The sequence below is a fragment of the Danio rerio genome, chromosome 20, assembly GCF_049306965.1.
Source record: "Danio rerio strain Tuebingen ecotype United States chromosome 20, GRCz12tu, whole genome shotgun sequence".
Lineage (NCBI taxonomy): Eukaryota > Metazoa > Chordata > Actinopteri > Cypriniformes > Danionidae > Danio > Danio rerio.
The window spans coordinates 5,421,835-5,448,738 of record NC_133195.1 but is presented as its reverse complement, the minus strand read 5'-3'; the positions used below and the strand labels follow the sequence as shown (position 1 = coordinate 5,448,738).

Here is a 26,904-nt window from a genome sequence, read left to right as displayed (position 1 = left end):
TTGGTATTTTTGTGTTACTTTGAACATTTTTATACATACACACACACACACACACACACACACACACACACACACACACACACACATATATATATATATATATATATATATATATATATATATATATATATATATATATATATATATATATATTTATAGTTCCTAAAGACAATACCTAGATTTATTATTTTCCTTGCTGAAATTTCATTCATATTGAATCTTTTAATCTTATTAATAAAAAAATGTTATCTTCTTGTATTCAATTAAAAACATTAAACAATCATATTTTAGTCTCTTTTATTACAGAATTTGTAATAGATCTGGTTTATGTTGCTACTTTTCTCACATCTTTTACCTTTTGTGTGTGAGTGTGTTTTCAGACGATAAACCGCAAAATAAAACTTGTATTATGCTAATTATAATGTCCAAAATGTCCTAAAGTTTTGTTGAAATGTAGGAATGGAAGGTTAGCACTGCCCTCTATCGCCAAAACCGATGTGAAACACGTCTTAAACACCCGGAAATAAGAAAAACATTCCAAGTTTGACATTTGATCGCCGAAAGGCAGACAGACGTACAGTACGCCGAGCTACTGTAACCGACAGCACCGTCATGATATCGGAGTGGCTCTTGTATATGCTGTTTTACCTTCTTTCTGCTGTTTTCGTTGTATTTCTTGCATACTGTCTGTATATTCATCAAGTTCACCTGAAATATGATCATATACCTGGACCTCCTAGAGACAAGTAAGAAAGTTTAATCATTTGATCTTTTCATGAATGTGTTTGGTGCAGCTAATATTTGTATTTATTTTGCAATGTTGAAATCTTTATAAATTAACGTGAAACTGAACTGATATCCTGACAGTTTTCTGCTGGGACATATTCCAACTATTAACAGAGTGACAAAGTCGGAAAGACATATGAACGACTTATTACTTATATGGTAAGAGCAAAACACTTAATTAATTAATTTATTTATTTAGCCTATTTATTTATTTATTTATTTGTTTGTTTGTTTATTTACATGACTAATGTCTTTCTTTCACCTTGCACCTACAAACTATGTCATAACCGTGTTCACCTTCTGAACTTGCACCTCGTCTCTTTCGACAACTTGATATTGCGGTTTTCCCAGTTCTCCGTCCCTCCACCTCTCTCAAAACCATGTTATTTTGGATTTTTGTCTTTTCTTTAACATAATTTCCCCTCGTATTGCATCTATTATATGAATTATTTCCCTTGTTAGTTCGGCCTATAAGTATAAATTTTTTGATTACTATGAAATTATCAGTAGAATACTGCAACATTATCTTTTTGTACTAACTTAGTTAAGTGTCTTCACAAATACCAAGAAATCCTCCATAATTACTTTTATTTTGTGTGCACATAAATAGGCGACCTGTTTGAATGTGTATTGATATATATCATTGACAAAAAAAATAGATACAATGTTCATATTTTGTTCATGTTGCTTTGCAAAACACTTATTGTGCTACTGAGGTAGAATACGATTTGGCAGAGGTTTGATGGTGTGTATATATAGGTTTAAGGGTGAGTTAAGGTGTAAAAGGATGTTTTAAAGTATAAACATAAATGTGTTTACTGAAGTTAATTACAGATGTAATTACATATTGGTATTTTAAAATATAAGTACAATGTAAAATAAGTTTACATTGTTTCAAATGATTAATTTAACGACGATAAAGAGTTATTGAGGCCACTTAATATAAAGTGGGACCATAAAAAAATGAATCATTGTATAAAATAACCATGTTATTTATTATACATGTCTTATTATAATAATATTTGTTACAACAGTTCATGAATATACATTTGATGTACGAATTATTAGCCCCCTTTTATTTTTTTTATTTTTAAAATATTTTGCAAATGATGTTTAACAGAGGAAGAAAATTCTCACAGTATGTCTGATAAAAAAAATTTATTTTGGAAAAAGTCTTATTTGTTTTATTTCGGCAAGAATAAAAGGAGTTTTTAATAAAAAAAAAAACATTTTAAGGTCAGTATTATTAGCCCCTATACAAAAGTTTTGGAAAGATATAACTGAATGTATGTCAGACATGTTTAATATTAAAATTCCTTTAAATGCCAAGCTCTGTATTCTTGGGTTGTATCCTAAGGATCTTACAATTGGAAATACAAGAATTTTGGATTTTGGTTTCCTTCAAGCTAGAAGGGCTATTGCATTATACTGGAAACACATGGATGCTCCATCCATAGAAATGTGAAAAAAAGAAATATTGAACTGTATTGGACTGGAGAGAATAACTTATATCATCAAAGGCAAGCAGAAGAACTTTGACTATCTTTGGAAACCATATATGAATATTATGTAAATTGTGTGTTTGTAAACATGTTTTTTATTTATTAATACCTTTTTTTTTTCTTCTTCCTTTTTTTTCTTTCTTCTTTTGTATTATTCTGTTATGGTTTACGTCACACATATATATATAATTTAAATATTGTATATGTATGTATGTGCGTATATGTGTGTATGTATGTGTATGTATGTATATGTGTGTATGTATATGTATATATATATATATATATATATATATATATATATATATATATATATATATATATATATATATATATATATATATATATTTATTATTATAATTTTTATTTTTTTATTTTTTAGTATGTATGGGTGTATATACATATATATAAGAAGGGTGTAGATATGTGCTGTGTAGGCTGCATTGTTGTCTGTATGCCTAGTTGATGGGGTGAAAAGGAAAAAATCAATAAACATATTGGGGAAAAAAAGTATTATTAGCCCCTTTAAGCTATATATTTTTGTGATAGTCTACAGAACAAACCATCATTATACAATAACTTGCCTAATTACCCTAACCTGCTGAGTTAACCTAATTAACCTAGTTGAGCCTTTAAATGTCACTTTAAGCTGTATAGAAGTGTCTTGAAAAATATCTAGTCAAATATTATTTACTGTCATCAAAGCAAAGATAAAATAAATCAGTTATTAGAAATGAGTTATTAAAACCATGATGTTTAGAAATGTGTTGAAAAAATCTTCTCTCCGTTAAACATAAATAATAATAAGGTTAATAATTCAGGAGATCTAATAATTCTGACTTCAACTGTATCTATTTATTAGACTGTAATACATTTAGTCATAATGAAAAATAGTACACTCTAAAAAACACAACCCCAATTGGGTTGTTTTTAACCCTACTGCTGGGTAAATATGGGACAGAACACATCAGGGGTTAAATTAACCCAAGTAATTGGGTTATCATTTTTAACGCCATAAATGGGTTGTTTTTTCTACCCAATAATTGGTTATTTTTACTTATATAATAGGTTAATTTGATCCAAAAATGCCCGCGAAAGATGACCCAGAAATTGTGCTGTTTTGACTTGGTGTCACTGAAGTACGGTGGAGGATGTGCAGCTTTGATTACAGGTGTACAAAAGGTGGTAGTAAGAAATTTTAAAATTCATAAAGGTCTGACTAAGGGCTGCTATGAGCATAAATCTCATTTTAATCATCTGAAAACGCAAGCAATCTGTGTTAATGTTACACTATTTTCATTGCATTTAAACAAATTAGTATATAATATGTGGTATTCCAGTCAGCCCCTGCTGTGAGTTGATTTGACCCAAAGAGCTGGGTTGAATCTACCCAAGACTCTGAAAATAACCCCCCAAAATTACCCAAATGTTTGGGTAGAAAAACTAACCCCATGTTTTTTAGAGTGTCACAATCGCTATAGGATAAAAATATCAAGATAGTGTATTGTTCCTCTAGGCAAACTTGCCTAAAAGATTTTTAACATTGATATTACGTTCTTTTTAAGGGCGGAAAAATATGGCCCTGTCTACAGGCTGAACAGTTTTCATTATGTCATAATCAATGTCCATTGCCCCGAGGCTACAAAGGTAAATATTTAACATAAATAAATGTTCTTATCAGAAGCTTCATGATCTAATAAAGAAACATTTCTGCCTTTTTTGTAGACAATCATGATGTCACCAAAGTATCTCAAAGATCCCTTTATCTACAAACGTCTCTTTGGCTTGTTTGGAAAAAGGTAAATTGTCCTGACATTGTAATGCTACTGTAAGTGTTGTCTGTAAATCAGAGGGCTCATTGCTTCATGTTTTGCTTTGCCAGTGGTGTAAAAGTCACATGATTGACGCTTTACTTGAAGAGGTGTTCATAACACTGCGATCACACCTTTATAATCATGACATGACATAAATATAGATGAGTTTGTAGCCATGCCTAATACAATGACCGTTAATTGTCATTAGCTCAGTTGTTATTTTGAATGCAACAATGATATTGTTTGAGATGACTTTACTAAGACTTGACATCCACAAATACAACACAACCTGTCTTTGTCATGAAAACTTGATATAAATGTAATAAATCTTGACATAAATGTCATAAATCTTTTGTCATAAATCTGTCATAAACATTAGGCCATTATAATTGCTCTACAAATATTTTCTGCTAACTTTTTGAGTGGAACAAAATTAATTTGTCAATAAAATTTCTCAATAAAGCTGTCAGTACTCTGTTAAATAGTAACAGAGCTGTATTATTTTATTACATTTAATGAGATTTTACTGGCAGGTTTAATTTGTATCATTGAAGTAGAGTAAAAGTAAAAATATATATTATTCATAACACAGGTCTAATTGTAATGACTCATGTCTTGTCATTCTTGCGTCTTGTTGTCGTTCTGAACGTGTGGTCTTGAATGAGCCATCTGTTCTTGTCTTTGTAGTGAGTGTGCTTGCTTGTCCTGGTTGTTTGTTGGTTGTTCGCACCATTATGTTTGGGTTCTTGCCATGCTGCCATAACCTGGCTTCTTGTCCTGCCTGCACCGCTCAGACTACTTGCCCTGCCTGCAATGCCCAGAATCCATGATCAGTCACCTCCCCCACAGGCCTGCAGCCTTGCTACCCCTGTCTGTTTCTCCTTGGATCACCCCTGCTGTTCCACCCTGGTGTGTCTCTGTTCCTCTTTCGGCTCTACCCTGGTCCCCTACCAGGATTCCTGACCCTGTGTTCCCACCTTAGAATGTTATTCCAGGTCCCACCTGGTTCCCTGCCATTCCCATTTGTACAATTAAAGTTGAGAGCAAGAAAAATATTGTGTTGTTCTGAACGTGTGGTCTTGAGTAAGTCCCACGTTCTTATCACTGACAGGGCCTGCAGCCTTATCACGCCTGTCCATTCCTCCCGGGATCACCCTTGCGGTTCCTCCCTGGTGTGTTCCTGTTCCTCTCTCGACTGTCCCTCCAGCTCTATCCTGGTCTTTTCCTCAAGATCCCCCCTGATTCCCTGCCATTCCTGTCTATTTTGCCCCAGCCCAGCTCCCATCCTGTCTGATCACCTGCTGTTCCTCCCTGGTGTGTCTCTGTTCCTTCCTGGACTACCCCTCTAGCTCTACCCTGGTCCCCTGCCAGGGTTACTGACCCTTTGTCCCCGTCTTGGACTGTCCCTTCACTTCCTCCCTGGTTCCCTGCCATTCCTGTTCCTACAGTCTAGTTGGTTTCGGTTGTTTCGGTTGGTGCTGGGATTAAAACACGCTTGCTGCATTTTGCCTTAGCCAAGCTTCTTGCTCTGGCTGCACTGCCTAGGCTCCTTGCTCTGCCAACCCAGCCCAGCTCCTAAGTCTTCCTTCACTGCCCAGAATTCTTTCCCTGCTGCCTTAGCCTGGCTCCTTGTCCTTCCTGCACCGGCCAGACTCCTTGCCTTGCCTACAATACCCTGACTCCATGGGCCTCCACTCCCCACAGGCCTTCAGCCTTGCCACCCCTGTCCGATCCTCTCTGGATCATCCCTGGTGTTCCTCCATGGTGTGTCCTTGTTTGTTCCTGGACTGTCCCTCTGGCTCTACCCTGGTCCCCTGCTGGGACTCCTGACCCTTTGGCCCTACGTTGAACTGTACCTCCAGCTTCTCCCTGGTTCCCTGCCACTCATGTTACTGCAGCCCTGCCCTTCCTGTTCAGCCCTCATCCCTGCCAGCCGGTTTTTTGTTGCCATTTATTTTATTCTAATATTAATAAAAGGCCATTTTTGTTCTGCAATTGAGTTCTCCCTCCTTTCCCTCTCCTCAATTCTTGACAACAATAACATCATGATGATCATGTTTAGGACAGATTTATGACAAGTTATGTTGTTTTGATGATGTCATATGGTCATGACAAAGAGAAAGACAGGTAATGATGTAATCTCAATGTCATCTTTGCATTTAAAGTGACATCATTGAGCAAATGACACTTAATGACAGTTGTATTAAGCATGGATGAAATCTTATCCTGTCACGATTATCATGAGATTCTTATGAACACCCTCTTAAAATAAATTGTTACCCATGATTGCATCTTCTTAGGTTCTTGGGGTATGGCCTGGTGACAGCCACAGACCATGACATCTGGTACAGGCAGCGTCGAATCATGGATCCAGCCTTCAGCAGCTCGTGAGTCAAATACAGACCATCTTTGATACACACTGCAATGTGATTCTGATGCACCTCGACCGATTTTGCCTTATCTGTCAGATACTTGCGAGGCTTGATAAGCACTTTTAATGAGATGTCAGAACGCCTGATGGACAAGCTGGAGGAAATGGCCATCAACAAAACCCCTGCCGTCATGCACGACCTGGTCAACTGTGTTACACTTGATATCATTTGCAAGGTTTCACTGTTCTTTTCGCTTATTCAAAGGAAAGTCTAATACAAGAGACATCAAACCAGCTGTTAATGATTACTAAATGATTACATTATCATTCACAGGTCGCTTTCGGTGTTGATTTGAACTTGTTTAAGCAAACAGACAACCCTTTCCAGCAGGCAATAGAGCAGTGTTTACAGGGTATGGTGTTAGATCTAAGAGACCCATTTTGTAAGGTAAGATAATTTATCTAAATATGATTATCATTATGACGAAAGAAGTAGGGTTAATGCTGTATAACCTGTTTTATTTTTAAATTGTGTTACCTTTTTAGTTTTTTCCCAAGAATTGGAAGGCTATACAGGAAACTAAAGGTGCTACTGTACTCTTACGTAAAACGGGAGAGCAATGGATACAAAACAGAAAGACAGCAGTGGAAATTGGAGAGGACGTCCCCAATGACATTCTCACACAAATCCTCAAAACTGCAAGTATGTTAGTTTTTTCACTTTGTTGAACAGGTACCATTTATAAACACACACCATTTATTCATTTCACAATTAAAGTAGTTAATTAATTAGTTTTAACCAAAAAGGAACGGATTCTATTATTTACTCATCCTCGTACAACACTGAGACCTTTGTTCTTCTTCAAAACACTAGTTAAGGTGTTTTCAAAGAAATTGGAGAGCTCTCTCATCCTCCATAGACAGCAACAGTTCAGAGATGACCAAGTCCAGAAAAGGAACTGAAAACTTGTCAAAAAAAAAAAAAACGGTCCATGTGACTACAATCGTAAACATGCAAAGTCTTTGTATGTATGTAATAATACAAACAAATTTGATCGCCAATATCTTCATCGTCAGATGTGTGTTTATTGGGGACTCGGTCCCAGTCATTCCCCTCCCTGGCCAGCAGAGGTCTCTATCACTGGACTATTAAACACTTCATCCCCTACAAGCCCATTCGGACAGCTGATTATGCTGCACCTGACTCTTGTTACTCCTGCTCACACACACACACACATCTCGCTCTCACTTCATTGCGAAGTCTTGTTCTGCCCTGCTGACATCACTGAGCGTTACTTACCCTTGCCTGATCTTCTGTTGCCAACCGGATTGTCCTGGACTTTGTCTTGCCTGTCGCCTGCCCTGATTACCTGACTGTCTCACCGATCTTGCATCTTACTGCCTACCCATGACCCATGCCTGCTACTTTGATATACGAATGTTTGTCGCCTGCCTATCGACCTTATAAGCCTGTGATTCATATGAGTTCTGGACGTACTGGAAATGGATCCCTCTGTGTTAGCCTCTTCGTTACAGGGACAATAATATGCCTGTGTGTTGCTTTTCGGACTCTAATGGCAATAAGTTGTGCTCCCCATAGTAAACATGCACCCTTGAGCTGACGAGAAAAAGAAAACATTGTCCAAAAAGTTGTCTGAATAAACGCTAAAATAAAAACCGCTAAATATCGTTATCTACAATCCATAATAATAACTCCTGTACAGCAGTCCCACAACATTCTGACACTCAATGACACTCGAATACCCTGTCAGAAAAGTCTAGTGGCTGGAAATGAGCTGTTTACAGTGTCTGCTATAATGCTAATGTTGTTTTTGGTGTGTTTACATAGGTGAGTATGGCCACTGTGTAAATGTGCAGTACTGTTACGATCTTATTGTCATATTAGATCCTTATGATAAGATAATATATGCCTTCAGTGATTTCCTGAAGATAAATACCAAAAAATAACACAACTGGAATAACTACAGCAGTCGTGATCGTCTGATCTCATATGAAGAAAAAGATCGCTATGACATCTGATGATGTGTGCTGGTGCTGTAGTGCTGTCCCAATTCTTAGAGGTAAATTTTGAAGCTCTTCACCGCAACACTCGGTTTTAAGGGCCAAGGGGAAGGGGAAGGGGTACAAAAATAGAATTGGGATTGGACCTTAATTTGTGTCCCGAAGATGTCTCAAGGGATTAATACTCACAAGGGTGAGTATTTAATAAAATAATTGTCATTTTTAAGTTATCCAATCCTTTAAATACAAACCGACCAAGAAACACTGATAAGGAAAATATTGACATGTGTCATTGACATGTTTAAAATAGACAAACTGTTATAACTTCAAACAGATATAAACATAACTTAAAAAACTAAAAAGTCAGCTCTCTTTTGGCGAGATGTAGCTTTATATATGAAAAGCTGTCCATCAAACACATTTAAATATTTTCAATAATATATTACAGTACATTTTATTAAATATTTACTAAAGAATGTCTCATAGAATGTCTCATGTCTCATATTCAGTATCTTGAATTCTAAAGTCGCTCATAAATGTGTATGTTCAAAATTCGACTCCTACAGTAGTGTAACAGTGTGCAGAAGGATTTAAATTATATTGATATAATTTGTTGGCTTTTCTTAAAAATGGCGATATGCACATTATAAAAGGTCATTTTAACAGGTAACACTTTTGATTTGTTGCAGAGGAGGAGAAAGTTAATAACACTAAAGATCATGAGCAGATGTTGGACAATTTTGTGACTTTCTTCATTGCTGGTGAGTTAGTTCTTACTTTGATTTTTAGTCATGGGCCAGTCTGAATCTGTGGACAGTTTTTGCCATTCTGCGCAGAATTTTGTTAAAAAATCTGCGTATTTATGCGCAATGATTTGGGGAGAATCATAACTGAAACCTTAATATATGAACTAAGAAGTGATACCTTTATAACTTGTATTTAATGATGCAAACTCAATTAGATCCACTTTATTTTGTAAACAAAGCAAGACTCAAATATATCTACTTAAAGACAGAAAATATTACTTCAGTTACTGTGTTGTTACATTGTAATTACTATTTCATTTTATTGTAAATTCATCCAAGATAATATTTATAAACATGTTTCTTTTTATATTCCCAGTACATTATTTGTGTACTTATATATAAATATACACATTACATATGTAATTACAAACTTATTTTGAATGTAATTACTGTCATTTCATCATAGTTACTATGTAATAACATTGTAAATACATCCTTGTAACATTGTAACTACGTTATAATAACATTGTTATAACATTGTAATTAAATCTATGATAGTATTGTAAATGTGTTTTGTATATATTTATGCACAAGTACAGTAAACTAATTACAAACTTTTATTTTGGATGTAATTACTATGCCAATTTATTATAATTATTATCTCAATACATTGTAATTACATTAAGTACATTATTTGTGTGCTTATATGTAAATATAAAAATTACATATGTAAATACAAACTTTTATTTTGGATGTTATTACTATGTCATACATCATAATTACTATAAAATATTATTATAATTAAATTGTTATAACATTGTAATTATTATGCAATAAAACAAGGATATAATATTGTAATTACTATGCAATAACTATGCTATACATTTTAATTACAACGTTTAACATTGTAACTAGTAATGACATTGCCATAACATTGTAATTACTATGTTATAACATTGTTATAACAATGAAATTATTATGTAATGACATTGTTATAACATGGTAATTACTATGTAATAGCATTGTAATAACATTGTTGTACTATTGTAATTACATCTATGATATTATTGTAAATGTGTTTTTGTATATTTCATGCACATGTACAATAAACTGTAATCACAAACTTATTTTGGATGTAACAGTCCTTGTAATTACATTGCTAAAATGTTGTAATTACATCTGCCATAAAATATGTAATTAAAAACTTTTATTTTGGACGTAATTACTATGCCATTACATCATAACTACTATGTTACTACATTATAGTTAGATTGTAATAGCATTGTAGTTACTATGTAAAAACATTGTTATAACAAGGTAATTATTATGTAATAACATTGTTATAACAATACAATTATTATGTAATAATATTGTTATAACATGGTAATTACTATGTAATAAGTTGTAACAGCATTGTTTTACTATTGTAATTACATATATGATAGGATTGTAAATGTTTTTTGTATATTTCATGCACAAGTACAGTAAACTAATTAAAAAACATTTAAAAACATTTACATTTGAAATGAAATATGTGATTACAAACTTTTATCTTGGATGTATTTACTATGTCATTACGTCATACTTTGATAGTATTGAATAAGTGTTTTTTATATTTCATGCACAAATACAGTAAACTGTAATTACAAACTTTTATTATGGATTTATTTACTATGTCATTACGTCATAATTACAATGTAATAACAGCATAGTCACATTGTAATAACATAGTAACTACAATGTTATAACATGGTTATTACTATGTAATAACATTGTTATAACATGGTTATTACTATGCAAAAATTATTTTAACATGGTAACTATGTAAAAACATTGTAATAACATTCTTTTACTATTGTAATTACATCTTTGATAGTATTGAATAAGTGTTTTTTATATTTCATGCACAAATACAGTAAACTGTAATTACAAACTTTTATTTTTAATGCAAGAGTCCTTGTAATTACATTGCTATAATATTGTAATAATTGCTATAATATTGTAACGTCTTAGATGAAATATGTAATTACAAACTTTTATTTTGTATGTAATTACTATGCTATTACATCATAATTAGTTATAACAGTTATAATAATGTAACTACTATGTAATAACATTGTTACAACAATGTAACTAATATGTAATTACATTGTTGTAACATGATATTTACTATTTAATAACATTGTTGTAACATGGTAATTACTATGTAATAACTTGTAATTACATTGTTTTACTTTTATAATTACATCTATGATAGGATTGTAAATGTGTTTTGTATATTTCATTCACAAGTACAGTAAACTGTAATAACAAACTTTTATTTTGGATGTAAGAGTCCTTGTAATTACATTGTTATATTTTGTAATTACGTTTGAAATGAAATATGTAATTACAAACTTTTATCTTGGATGTATTTACTATGTCAACACGTCATAATTACTATGTAATAACATTATAGTCACGTTGTAATAACAAAGTAACTACAATGTTATAACATGGTTATTACTATGTTATAACATTGTTATAACTATGTTATAACATTGTTATAACATGGTTATTACTATGTAACAATGTTTTACCATGGTAATTATGTAAAACATTGTAATAACATTCTTTTACTATTGTAATTACATCTTTGATAGTATTGAACAAGTGTTTTTTATATATATTTCATGCACAAACATAAAACAGTAATTACAACATTTTGTTTTGGATGTTATAGTCCTTGTAATTACATTGCTATAATATTGTAATTACGTCTCAAATGAAATTTGTAATTACAAACTTTTATTTTGGATTTAATTACTATGCCATTACATCATAATTGCTATGTGATAACATTATAGCTACATTGTAATAACATTGTAGTTATTATTGTATAACATTGTTATAACATGTAAGTTACTATGTAATAACATTGTTATAACATGGTAGTTACTATGCAATAACACTGTAATAACATTGTTTTACTATTGTAGTTATATCTATGATAGTATCGTAAAAGTGTTTTTTTTTATATATTTCATGCACAATTAAAGTAAACTGTAATTACAAACTCTTATTCTGGAAGTAAGAGTCCTTGTAATTACCTTGCTTTAATATTGTAATTACGTCTGAGATGAAATATGTAATTAAAAACTCTTATTTTGGATGTATTTACTATGCCTTTATATCATAATTACTATGTAATAACATTATAGTTACATTGTTATAATAATGTATCTACTATGTAGTAACATTGTTATAGCATGACAATTACTATGTTAAAAATATTGTAATAACATTGTTTTGCTATTGTAATTACATCTATGATTGTAAATGTTTTTTGTATATTTCATGCACAAGTACAGTAAATTGTAATTACTAACGTTATTTGGATGTAAAGGTCATGTAAATACTGTCGGTAATGGTTAGGGTTGAGGGGGTGGGGGGGTTGTTGGGGATGATTGGTTGGTCAGTCAGTCGACAGAGGCCACTGGTGGATTTACGTGAGAAGAGCAGGCGTGAATGGCACTTTCGAGAGAAATTGATGAGATCTGAAAAAGCATACACAGCTGCCTCCGTTGGATTCGTGACAACAAAAACAGCAAAGAAAACGTTAGCTCCTAGGACATATTTGGTGCTCTCCAGAAATGTATATAGAAATACATAATCAGAATGAGCCTGGGTTAAGTACAGGTAATTAATTAAAATGTCTCAGTAGTTAAAAGAATAGGTACACTGTAACAAGGAAACCTTAAAATAAAGTGCAACCCAGCAATTTGCTCTTTTGCAGGGCAAGAGACAACAGCCAATCAGCTCTCGTTTGCAATCATGGAATTAGGGAGACATCCTGAGATATATAAACGGTAAACACTTAAACATGGGTAACAATCTAAAATAATTTGAGTAACAATTTACACAATTAACTAGCTTATTACTTGCCTATTGTTATGATATTAACTGCTTTTTAGTAGTATAATCTTATTCGACATCTCTAAATGTAACTAGTTCCTAAACCCAACTACTACCTGAATTAATATGCAGATAATTGGTAGTTTACCTGATAGTCTTAGTTAATGGCTTGTTAATAGTGTGTTCATCAAAATAAAGTGCTACCGAAATACTGAATGGTTCCAAATATTTTGTATTAAAGTGCTTTAGAATTCAAACTTCTTTTCATTTGCAGAGCTAAAGCAGAGGTGGATGAAGTTCTTGGAACCAAAAGAGACATTTCATATGAAGACCTTGGAAAATTCACTTATTTGTCTCAGGTTTGTCCACAGAGTTGTTTCAAGTGACATGAACAAAGGTTGCTTTTAGCATCCATTTCTTTTAATGGTCTTTTGTGTTGTTCAGGTGTTGAAGGAAACCCTGCGTCTGTACCCGACTGCGCCAGGAACCAATCGCTGGCTTCATGAGGACATGGTCATAAACGGCATTAAAATCCCTGGAGGCATTTCTGTTATTGTGAGTATCACCACATTCCTTGTAAGACCGTTCTGTTCACACAAGATACCAGCCTACAGAGGCTAGTCATACAAGTACAAATCCTTTAAATCAGGGGTTTCAAACTCAATTCCTGGAGGGCCGAAGCCATGCACCGTTTAGTTCCCAACCTGCTCAAACACACACCTGTAGGTTTCAAACAAGCCTGAAGGACTCAACTAGTTTGATCAGGTGTGTTTAATTAGGGTTGGAACTAAACTGTGCAGAGCTGCGGCCCTTTTGGAACTGAGTTTGACACCTGCGCTTTAAATTAAAATGAAGAAAGAAAGAAATGTTCATAGACCCTTTTTACAAAACAGCACTGATGATTTCAATAGTTGTAACATTCAGTCTGATAAAGACTGTGTTTACACTAATAATCAATGAGTTATAAGTCACTATATGGTTATGCAAAAAAAAAGAAAGATCATTAGCTCAAATGGCAGCAAAGCTACCACAGGTATATTTAAAGTCTTCCTAAAGATACTGTTACCTGTAAACACTCATATTTACAAACACAATATTCACAGAATTAACAACTGTAGAGTTGGTCTGTACCTTATTATACCTTTACCCAGGAAATTTAAGTTTAGTTCAAATATCCTCCAAGAGAAATTCCACAGCAAAAACAGCATACTTGTTCAGATCATTCCAACAGATTTGCCCAATCCAGGCTCAATCTGAAAACGTAGCCCTACAGACATTTCTGAAGAGCACAAAATACATCCCAGGATGTACGTTTTTTTTTCAGTTTTTGTTTTCGCTGGTCCAACAGAGGCCGCTGTAGGTTGTTTTTGTTTTTTTTTTCTTTCGCGAGTTTCATTCATACCTGCTGTTCTCCTATAAATCCACCAGAGGCTGCTGTTGACTGACTGACTGACTGAATGATCGACTGACACAACCTACTCCTTCTCTAAACCCAACGTATAGTGTTTTCTAATGCACCTATTGACCCACCCACCCACTTCCCTAAATCCCACTGACAGTGTTTTAAAAAACAAACCAGAAAAAGAAAAGCTTTTTCAGATTTTACCACTTTCTCAACCTGTTATTTAATTGTTTTTTTTTGCAAAAGAATTAAATTGTCAGTAAAAGAAATCGATATATAAAATATATAAAATAAATGAACAAATAATTAAAACGTTCTATAGCGTAACAATACATATGCACACATGATACATACACATTTCATACATAATACACTCCATACATATGAAACATTGTATACATACACATTATACACTCCTTACATATGCACATTTCGTACATATGCACACATTACATACATACACATCTTACATATGCACACATGATACATTATATACATATACATTATACTTTTCTTACATATGCACACATGATACATTACATATACATTACACACATACACATGACACACAACGCACTCAGGGTCTGGGATTGAACCCGGGTCTCTGGTTTGAAAGTCTAGTTGCTTATCCACTACGCCACAGAGAGCTGAAAAACCCTACAACAATAGGACTTAATACACTCCATACCTATACACACATATTACACCATACACTTCATACAAATGCACACATGATACATACACATTCCATACATATGCACAGGTTACATACTATACATGATACACTCCATACATATGGACACATGTTATGACATTTGTACCGCAAAAAAAAAAAAAAAAAAAAAAATGACCTAAACCGGTCACCACAAATAAGGAGAAGTCGAGTACAATTGCGGTACAAAAATATATTTATTTACTATTATCAAAGGTCATGTTGCTAGCCCATCAGGTCCAAAACCGATCCCAGCCGAAAGATAAGTGACCAGATTCCACGTGCAGCTTCTCCTCGTCTGAAACGAACACGCTATTTATAGCAGAGCAACTCAATCACAAACCGGTGTTCTCAATCCCAGCGCAATCAGCTGGACCTGCAACACACACACACACACACAGATGCACAGACCGACACCCACACCCCAGCCACAAACGACCACAAGGGGTCGTCACAACACATGATATATTTAATTGTTTTTTTTTTTTGTCTTACCAAAAGCAATATATAGAAAACAGTTATTCGAGGTGTTACTAATACTGCATCTACACACGAGACAGCAAAAGCTGGAAATGTGAAAAGCTGTCTATTCTTTAAATTCAGAAATACATTTTTAAAAATGCACCACTAAACAATTTTTGATTCTTTCCAAACAGTTCAGCTCTTATGTCGCCCAGAGACTGGAAAAGCATTTCAAAGATCCGTTGAAGTTTGATCCAGAGAGGTTTAATGTGAATGCGCCAAAGTAAGTCATTATCATTTAATCACAGTTTCATTTTAGTGTATTTTATATATAAAGTTGAAGTCAGAATTATTAGCCTACTTCGATTTTTTTTATTTTTTTTTTATTTCCCAAATGATATTTAACGGAGCAAGGATATTTTCACAGTATTTCTGATAATGTTTTTTGCCTAATTACCATATCCTGCCTAGTTTACCTATGCTACGTTCACACTGCAGCCAAATGTGGCCCGAATCTGATTTTTTTTTTTGCCCACATGTGCCACATAATGACAGTGTGAACAGCCCAAACCACATGGAATCTGATCTTTTCAGGTCAGATCTGTGCCACTTTCATATGTAGTCTTAAATCAGACACACATCTGATGTTTTGCAATGCGACTGCAGTGTGATCAGTTTTTTCATGTGACTTTTATATAATCTTTAAGCGACATGTGTCATAATTCTGTGCTGCAAACAGTTACTTTACCACAGAAAGTTAGTTGTTTATTTTGAAAAAGATTTTGAAGGCAAAACACGAACTGGAACCAGGTCTTTTTTTTAAGGAGATGAGCGGCAATTCCGAATTTTTCCATTTCCAGATGCGAATAGCTCTCGGGTAAAAAATATTCCTTACAAATGCATTTTAGTTGCTTGTTAGCAGACCACTGTAATCCACACGTGAGTCCAGCTGCGCTCTCATAGCGAGGAATTGAAAACAAAACCTTCCTTACAGCACATTTATAAACACAACACTGATAACCCATGTCTCCAAACAATTCTTCTTCTTCAACTTGTTTTAATTACGGTTGGCAACACAATATGGCGTCTCTCTGCTTTCTGAACACACTTCCGAATTCCATTCATACTTTTCACATTCATACTGTATAGAACGTACTTTTCTAATGGCCGAGTAGTACGTTCAAATTCAAATGCAGTACCTACTGAGTAGTAGGCGGTTTCGGACGCAGCCTTTGTGTTTGAGCAGTACTTGATGAACGGAGTGCATGTATGAAGTTGTAGTCCATGAACGGTCGGATTTGTAGTTTGTGTGAGTGTGAATGTTTACCAACAAACTCTAGTGGTTGTAGATCGCTGGTTATCATGACAGTGGTGTTGTAAAGTGTGACAATAAAGCACGGTATTTTATCATTTCAAACTGTGTTCTTACCCGACAGGCCTTACTACTGCTACTACCCATTTTCACTTGGTCCAAGATCCTGTCTGGGGCAAGTCTTCTCACAGGTGATGACATGCACACACACCTACACACACACATGAATAAGTGCACACCAGTTTGTTTTTGTGATTTGTAGAGACATTGGATAGGCATAATAGGTTTAATACTGTAGAAATTGAATTTTCTACACCATGTAGAAAAGCACCCTTTGAAAAATAGACTGTGTCACCCTACAGTTTCATTATTATTGTTGTCATAGTTATTATTATTAAAATAGTTATTTTTTGGGGATTCTTTACATTTACATTTAGTCATTTAGCAGACGCTTTTATCCAAAGCGACTTACAAATGAGGACAAGGAAGCAATTTACACAACTAAGAGCAACAATGAATAAGTGCTGTAGGCAAGTTTCAGGTCTGTAAAGTCTAAGAAGGAAAGTATTAGTAATATTAGTATTTTTTTTTTTTTTTTTGTACAGTTAGTGTGATATTCAGAGGCAATTGCAGATTAGGAAGTGAAGTGGAGACTAAATAATTGAGTTTTTAGTCGTTTCTTGAAAATAGCGAGTGACTCTGCCGTTCTTATGCAGTTAGGGAGTTCATTCCACCAACTGGGCAGATTGAGCGTGAGCGTGAGCGAAAGTGATTTCTTCCCTCTTTGGGATGGAACCACGAGGCGATGTTCATTCACAGAACACAAGTTTCTGGAGGGCACATAGATCTGCAGAAGTGAGAGCAGATAAGAAGGAGCAAGTCCAGAAGTCACTTTATAGGCAAACATCAGAGCTTTGAATTTGATGCGAGCAGCAACTGGCAGCCAGTGCAAACGGACTAGCAGTGGAGTGACATGTGCTCGTTTAGGTTCATTGAAGACCACTCGTGCTGCTGCGTTCTGGAGCAGTTGAAGAGGCTTGATAGAGTTAGCTGGAAGCCCAGCTAGTAGAGAGTTGCAGTAATCCAGTTTGGAGAGAACAAGAGCTTGAACAAGGAGTTGAGCTGCATGTTCATATAAGAAGGGTCGGATCTTTCTGATGTTATAGAGTGCGAATCTGCACGATCGAGCAGTTCTAGAAATGTGGTCAGAGAAGTTTAGTTGGTCATCAATCGTTACTCCAAGGCTTTTCGCCATTTTGGATGCAGTAATGGTTGCCCCATCCATCTGGATTGAAAAGTTATGGTGTAGAGTCAGGTTGGCAGAAACTACAAGCATTTCCGTTTTTGCGAGGTTCAGCTGGAGAAGATTACATCACATTTATACAATGATAATGCAGCTCCTGCAAACGTATCTGTCACTGTTGCTCACTCACACAAGCAGGAATTACAGGAATTATCAAGAACACATTTTTATTTACACCAAAACACTTACAGGAACAGAGATGACAATATTATACTAAATGACACATTTGATATAAATAGACAGGACTTGATTAAAGGGGGTGAGATGTTGTAGGTTTTGTGGAGATATAAACTTGGGTATCGTCTGCATAAAAATGAAAATGTATGCCATAAGAACAAAATATATGACCGAGGGGTAAGATATAACTAATAAATAAAAGTGGCCCCAATACTGACCTTTGGGGAACACCGTGAAGGACTGAAACAGGATCAGAGTGTCTTCTCTTTAGCTGCAATTTAAAAAATTAAAACCGTAAAATTACAAAAAAAATTTCACATGATACATACTGTACATATACACACCTGTTACACTCATTATAAAATCAAAAAATATCCCATACAACGATAGGACTTGATGCACTCTATACTTATACACACATGATACACTCCATAAATATGCACACATGATATATTATACACATTATACACTTCTTACATATGATACATTCACATTACACACTTCTTACATATGCACACATGATGCATTATATACATATACATTATACACTCCTTACATATGCACACATGATACACAAATACATTATACACTCCTTACATATGCACACATGATACATACTATACATTTACATTACACACATACACATGATACACATCACAGTCATGTCAGGGTCTGGGATTGAACCCGGGTCTCTGGTTTGAAAGTCTAGTTGCTTAACCACTACGCCACAGAGAGCTGATAATACATTCACATTCCATACATATGCACAGGTTACATACTATACATGATACACTCCATACTTATGCACACTTGATACATACTATACATTACATAAATATGCCCACATGATACAGTCCAAACATATGCACACATAATACATTCCATACAAATGCACACATGATATATACACATTCCATACATATGCACACGATATATACTATACATTTACATTACATAAATGATTCTTTCTACAAAACATGATCCAGGACACAACTGTGTAAGGCTCTGAGATAGAACCCGGGTCTCTGGTGTGTAAGTCCAGTGACTTATCCACTAGGCTACAAGAAGTAGATGATCTTGCACCATGATACACCCCATACATATGCACACTTGATATATACTATACATTGCATAGATATGCACACATAATACACTTCATACATATGCAGACATGATACACTCCATACATATGCAGACATGATACATACTATACATATACACTCCATACATAAGCACACATGATACATACTATACATGATACACTCCATACATATACACATTTGATGCATCCTATACATTCCATATATATGCACACATGATACACTCCATAAACATGCACAGTTGATACATACTATACATATACACTCCATACATATGCACACATGATACATACACATTCTATACATTTGCACACATGATAAATACTAAACATTTACATTCTAAAATCTATACAAATGCACACAATACATAATAAACATATACATTATACACTCCTTACATATACACACGATACATTATATACATACACATTATACACTTCTTATATATGCACACATGATATACATATACATTATACACTCCTTACATATGTACACATGATACATACTACACATTTACATTGCATACACACACATGATATACAACACAGTCATGTCATGGTGTGGGATTGAACCTGGGTCTCTGGAGTGATAGTCCAGTTGCTTAACCACTACGCCACAGAAAGCTGATAAATCCATGCAACAATATGACTTGATACACTCCATACTTATACACACGTTACATGATACACTCCATACATATGCACACATGATACATACACATTCCATACATATGCATGTTACATACTATACATGATACACTCCATACATATGCACACATGATACATACTATACATGATAATCACATGCTTATCAAGTAGTAACAAGATTTATTATTTTCTTAGACAACAAGGATAGAAGCATCTCTTCGAAAGGGAATCCAGGCCAAAATAATAAACCAAAAGACAGCTAACTTGCGGAGAAATAATTCTAACTTACCTGCTCAAATAAAAGTGCCTCAAATAAAATTATAGCAAACTTCCCTTTCTCCCTCGCTGCCACAAACCAGGAGAAAACATTTTAAAGTAAATAGCGATTCCCAACCTACCGCTTCTGTTTCTAACCAAAATAATATATATATATATATATATATAATCAGTGAAAAGCAAACAGGCTCAGATTTAACAGCGAGCCATTTAGAAAAGAATTAAATTGTCAGTAAAAGAAACCGATCAATTATCACACCAAGTCAACCAACAATCTGGGGCAGGAGATAGGAGTCGCTCGGAACAACAGCGGCGGCAACGACAACGGAGATTTGCGACCTGCACCGAGCAGAAAGATCTCTCCATTGTTCCTCTCCTCCAGCTTATATACGCTCTCTCTCGCAACACAGCTGGACCGCAATCAAGCGCAGCTCTAGAAGGAGGGAGAGAGAGGGAGAGAGAAAGCTGCGCATGCTCCACAGCGCGCAACACAACATAGCTCCAAATGCATAAACAAAACACAAATCTGTATGTGTATATATATATATATATATATATATATATATATATATATATATATATATATATATATATATATATATAATCTGTTTATATATATATATATATATATATATATATATATATATATATATATATATATATAAATTTATATATATATAAAATTAATCAACTAATAATTAATACGTTCTATAACGAAATAAACATATGCACATATGATACATACTATACACTCCATAAATATGCACACATGATACATTATATACATAAACATTATACACTTCGTACATATACACACACTTCTTAAATATGCACACATGACACATTATATACATATACATTACACACTCCTTACATATGCACACATGATACATACTATACATTTACATTACACATATACACAGCACACTCATGTCAGGATCTGGGATTGAACCCAGGTCTCTGGTGTGGAAGTCCAGTTGCTTAACCACTACGCCACAGAGAGCTGATAAACATACATACTATACATGATACACTCCATACATATGCACACATGATAAATACTATACATGATACACTCCATACATATGCACACATGATACACCCCATATATGCACACTTGATACATACTATACATGATACACTCCAAACATATGCACACATGATACACCCCATACATATGCACACTTGATACTTACTATACATTCCATAGATATGCACACATGATACTAACTATACATGATACACTTCATACATATGCACACATGATACATACTATACATGATACACTTCATACATATGCACACATGATACATACTATACATGATACACTCCATACATATGCACACATGATACATACTATACATGAGACACTTCATACATATGCACACATGATACATACTATACATGAGACACTTCATACATATGCACACATGATACATACTATACATGATACACTCCATACTTATGCACACATGATACATACTATACATGATACACTTCATACATATGCACACATGATACATACTATACATGATACACTTCATACATATGCACACATGATACATACTATACATGATACACTCCATACATATGCACACATGATACATACTACACATACAGTACACATTCCATACATATGCACACATGATACATACTATACATGAGACACTCCATACATATGCACACATGATACATACTATACATGATACACTCCATACATATGCACACATGATACATACTATACATGATACACTTCATACATATGCACACATGATACATACTATACATGATACACTCCATACATATGCACACATGATACATACTATACATGATACACTTCATACATATACACACATGATACATACTATACATGATACACTCCATACATATGCACACATGATACATACTATACATGATACACTCCATACATATGCACACATGATAAATACTATACATGATACACTCCATACATATGCACACATGATACACCCCATATATGCACACTTGATACATACTATACATGATACACTCCATACATATGCACACATGATACACCCCATACATATGCACACTTGATACTTACTATACATTCCATAGATATGCACACATGATACTAACTATACATGATACACTTCATACATATGCACACATGATACATACTATACATGATACACTTCATACATATGCACACATGATACATACTATACATGATACACTCCATACATATGCACACATGATACATACTATACATGAGACACTTCATACATATGCACACATGATACATACTATACATGAGACACTTCATACATATGCACACATGATACATACTATACATGATACACTCCATACATATGCACACATGATACATACTATACATGATACACTTCATACATATGCACACATGATACATACTATACATGATACACTTCATACATATGCACACATGATACATACTATACATGATACACTCCATACATATGCACACATGATACATACTATACATGAGACACTCCATACATATGCACACATGATACATACTATACATGATACACTCCATATATATGCACACATGATACATACTATACATGATACACTTTATACATATGCACACATGATACATACTATACATGATACACTTCATACATATGCACAAATGATACATACTATACATGATACACTTCATACATATGCACACATCATACTTACTGCACATGATACACTTCATACATATGCACACATGATACATACTATACATGATACACTCCATACATATGCACACATGATACATACATGATACACTTCATACATATGCGCACATGATACATACTATACGTGATACACTTCATACATATGCAAACTTGATACATACTATACATTACATACATAAGCACACATGAGACAGTCCATACATATGCACACTTGATACATGATACACTCCATACACCTAATAATATACTAAGTGCTAAAATTATATATTCTATGCTTTAAGTGTTTAATCAGTTAATTCTGTATGATTTATAAGTCTTTTAAAAATCACCTACTTAAAAGTCACCTTCTTCTTTTAATTGCCATCATTTCCACCCCATTATACAAATGTATGTCCTTATATCTCACACACAAATTGAAACCTCCCTATCAGAATTTTAAGCTGCTGATTGCCAAATTTGCTGTCATCTTCACCACTGTTTTCTGCATTTAGATGGAGGCAAAAGTTGTGCTTGCCAAACTGCTCCAGAGATTTGAGTTCAGTCTGGTCCCTGGACAGTCTTTCGAGATTAAAGACATCGGAACGCTGCGACCCAAGAGCGGAGTGATCTGCAACATTAAGCAGTTATAAGATGTTTAAAGCACTTGCTTTGTGACAACTGTTATATTTTTTTAAACGATTATGAGATCATTACATGACTACAGTTAAATTACTTTTGTTTGTATAATGCTGTTTAACATATTATGTCAAAGAAGATTGAGTGAAACATCTGTGTCACTGTTCAGATCAAGTAAGTTTAGTGTTGGTTCAGCTCAAATCAACTCAAATCAAGTGTGAATTTGATCAGATTTTGATTTTGAAATTTGAAGTTTCGTTCAAATACAAGCAGTTCATTCTACAACGTGCCCTCAATCAGCTTTAATCAGCTCCGTGATGTTGCTTTAATTTATTCTAACAAGTTAATCAGGTTTCAACAACTTTTTTAAAGTTTGTTTGTTTGATGTAAGTCAATCCAATAAGTTTTCCAGGAACTGGATTTTACACCTGTGAATTAAGTTGAGGTGACTAGAAAAGTTCAACTAAAAAAAAATGTAAGGCAGCAATAATTGTCTACAGTGTATATAAATGTATGTGTGCACATTTATTTGTTCACAAAAAAATATACACAGAACACGCACATAATATGTAAATATAAATCTTTTATTTTGTACATGATTAATCGTTTAACAACACTAAGATGTAAAAGAATCAATGCACATAATCATTTTACATGGTGCTTCTGTAGAAGCAGAACAAATACAGAAATCAGAATTATTAAACCCCCTGAATTATTAGCCCCCGTTAAGTTTTTTCCTTAATTTATGTTTTAACAAAGAGCAGATTTTTTCAACACATTTCTAAACATAATAGTTTTAATAACTCATTTCTAATAACTGCTTTATTTTACCTGTAAGGCCACGCCAGCAGAGGGAGCCCTCGCCCAACTACTGACTCAGCTCCTCACCCTCTGCAGTCACTTCCTTATTGTGCTGTATTTTAGCAAGAGCTCAGGCCATGCTTCCTTGTGAAGTATTGCCAGTCTACCTGCGTTACCAAGCGGTTTTCCTAGAGACTTTCATGACTGCTTGCCTGTGTATGACCCTGCTTGCCTTTAACAAGTACGTTATCTGTCTTTGCCCTCTTGCTCTGTTTAGGACTGCTTATTGTTGCCTTGAACTTTTGCCTGCCTGATTTGCCCCTGTGTTTGTTGATCTGTTTTGGACTGATAGTTATTATATTACCTCTGCCTGCACTCTCACTACGTTGTCTGGATTTGCCGCTGTGTTTGTTGACTGGATTGGACTGCTTATTTGTTGCTGGCTTTCCAACTGTTTACTCACTGATGTCTCTGTCTAAACCCCTTAATAAAACTTCTGCATTCTTATACTGTCTCCGACTCACCCACACATTACATTTGCCATAATGACAGTAAGTAATATTTGACTAGATATTTTTCAAGACAATTCTATACTGCTTAAAGTGACATTTAAAGACTTAACTAGGCAGGTTATTGTATAATAGTGGTTTGTTCTGTAGACTATTGAGTAAAATAGCTTAAAGGGGCTAATAATTTTGACCTTAAAATGTTTTTTTTATTTATTTAAAACTGTTTAATTCTAGCCGAATTAAAACAAATAAGACTTTCTTCAGAAGAAAAAATATTATCAGACATACTGTGAAAATTTTCTTGCTCTGTTAGACATAATTTGGGAAATATTTAAAAAAAGAAAATAAAATCAAAAGGGGGCTAACGCCCTATTCACAAAGGGCTTCAGCGTCAACACTTGACTGAAGGCGTGCCTGAAGTTGAGGCTACGCCCTATTCACACGGGGCGTCAGCATCAACGCTTCCCATTCACTTTGAATGGGTGACGTCAGGCGTTGCCGAACTGCATTGTGGATCCGTCGGCGCCGCTTCAGAAGCGTTCCTCGCTGCAGAAGTTGGAACCAGCTCAACTTTTCAAGCGCCGACGGAAGCGTCAGCCAATCAGATCGCTGTATGCAAATACACCAGCTCAGACAGTGGCCTATTGCTGACTAAATTTCATTGGCTGACGCTTCTATGACGATCGTTTCAGCTCCAACTTCAGACACGCACTCTGTCAAGCGTTGACGCTGAAGCCCCGTGTGAATAGGGCGTAACGTAATCATCGCAGCGTCAGCCAATGAAATTCAGTCAGCAATAGGCCCCTGTCTAGCTGCCATATTTGCATTCAGCGATCTGATTGGCTGACGCTTCCATCGGCGCTTGAAAAGTTGAGCTAGTCCCAACTTCTGCCGCGAGCAACGCCTCTGAAGCGGCGCCGACGGATCCACAATGCAGTTCGGCAACGCATGACGTCACCCATTCAAAGTGAATGGGAAGCGTTGACGCTGACGCCCCGTGTGAATGGGGCGTAATAATTCTGACTTCAACTGTATAAGTACTTGTATAATGTGCTTGATGGTATTTTCATAATTTAATGATTAATTTTAGCCACTATAATAGTATTGTATTGTTTAGTTGGTGTTTTTTTAAGATTATTCAGAACAAGTGAATGATTAATAAACTATTCAAATGAACACTTTATTAGGTACACCTGTCCAACTGCTTGTTTCTAATCAGCCAACATTAGGGCAGCAACTCAATGCATTTAGTCATGTAGACATAGTCAAGACAATCTGCTGCAATACAAACAGCATCAGAATGGGGAAGAAAAGTAATTTAAGTGACATAGTTGTTGGTCTGAGTATTTCAGAAACTGCTGATCTATTGGGATTTTCATGCACGGCCATATAGAGCTTACAGAGAATGATGCAAAAAATTAAAAATATCTGTGAGCTGCAATTCTGTGGGTACAAATGCCTCGCTGATGCTTGAGGTTAGTGGAGAACAACCTGACTGGTTCGAGCTGATAGAAAGGCAATAGTAACGCAAATAACCACTCGTTACAACCGAAGCCTGCAGAAGAGCATCTCTGAACACACACCTTGAAGCAGATGGGCTACAGCAGAAGACTCACCAAAACTGGACAATAGAAGATTGGAAAAATGTTGCCTGGTCTGATGAGTCTTGATTTCTGCACCAACTTTCGGAGGGTCGGGTCAGAATTTGGCATCAACAACATGAAAGCATGGATCCATCCTGCCTTGTA

The 26,904-nt window shown here is 34.7% G+C and overlaps 1 protein-coding gene across 4 annotated transcripts; it reads left to right on the top strand.

The window, feature by feature from the left end:
• The first annotated feature begins 580 nt into the window (after positions 1-580).
• Positions 581-25,154, top strand: cyp46a1.3 (cytochrome P450, family 46, subfamily A, polypeptide 1, tandem duplicate 3). 4 transcript variants are annotated; one of them, XM_073933198.1, is made up of 15 exons: positions 581-746; positions 868-945; positions 3,851-3,932; positions 4,011-4,084; positions 6,400-6,486; positions 6,568-6,706; positions 6,805-6,918; positions 7,017-7,173; positions 9,182-9,253; positions 13,014-13,086; positions 13,407-13,491; positions 13,577-13,687; positions 15,903-15,991; positions 17,145-17,211; positions 23,723-25,154. In XM_073933198.1, exons 1-15 carry the CDS (start codon positions 613-615, stop codon positions 23,858-23,860), a joined length of 1,500 nt encoding a protein of 499 aa, XP_073789299.1. In that variant the 5' UTR covers positions 581-612; the 3' UTR covers positions 23,861-25,154.
• The last annotated feature ends 1,750 nt before the right edge of the window (positions 25,155-26,904 follow it).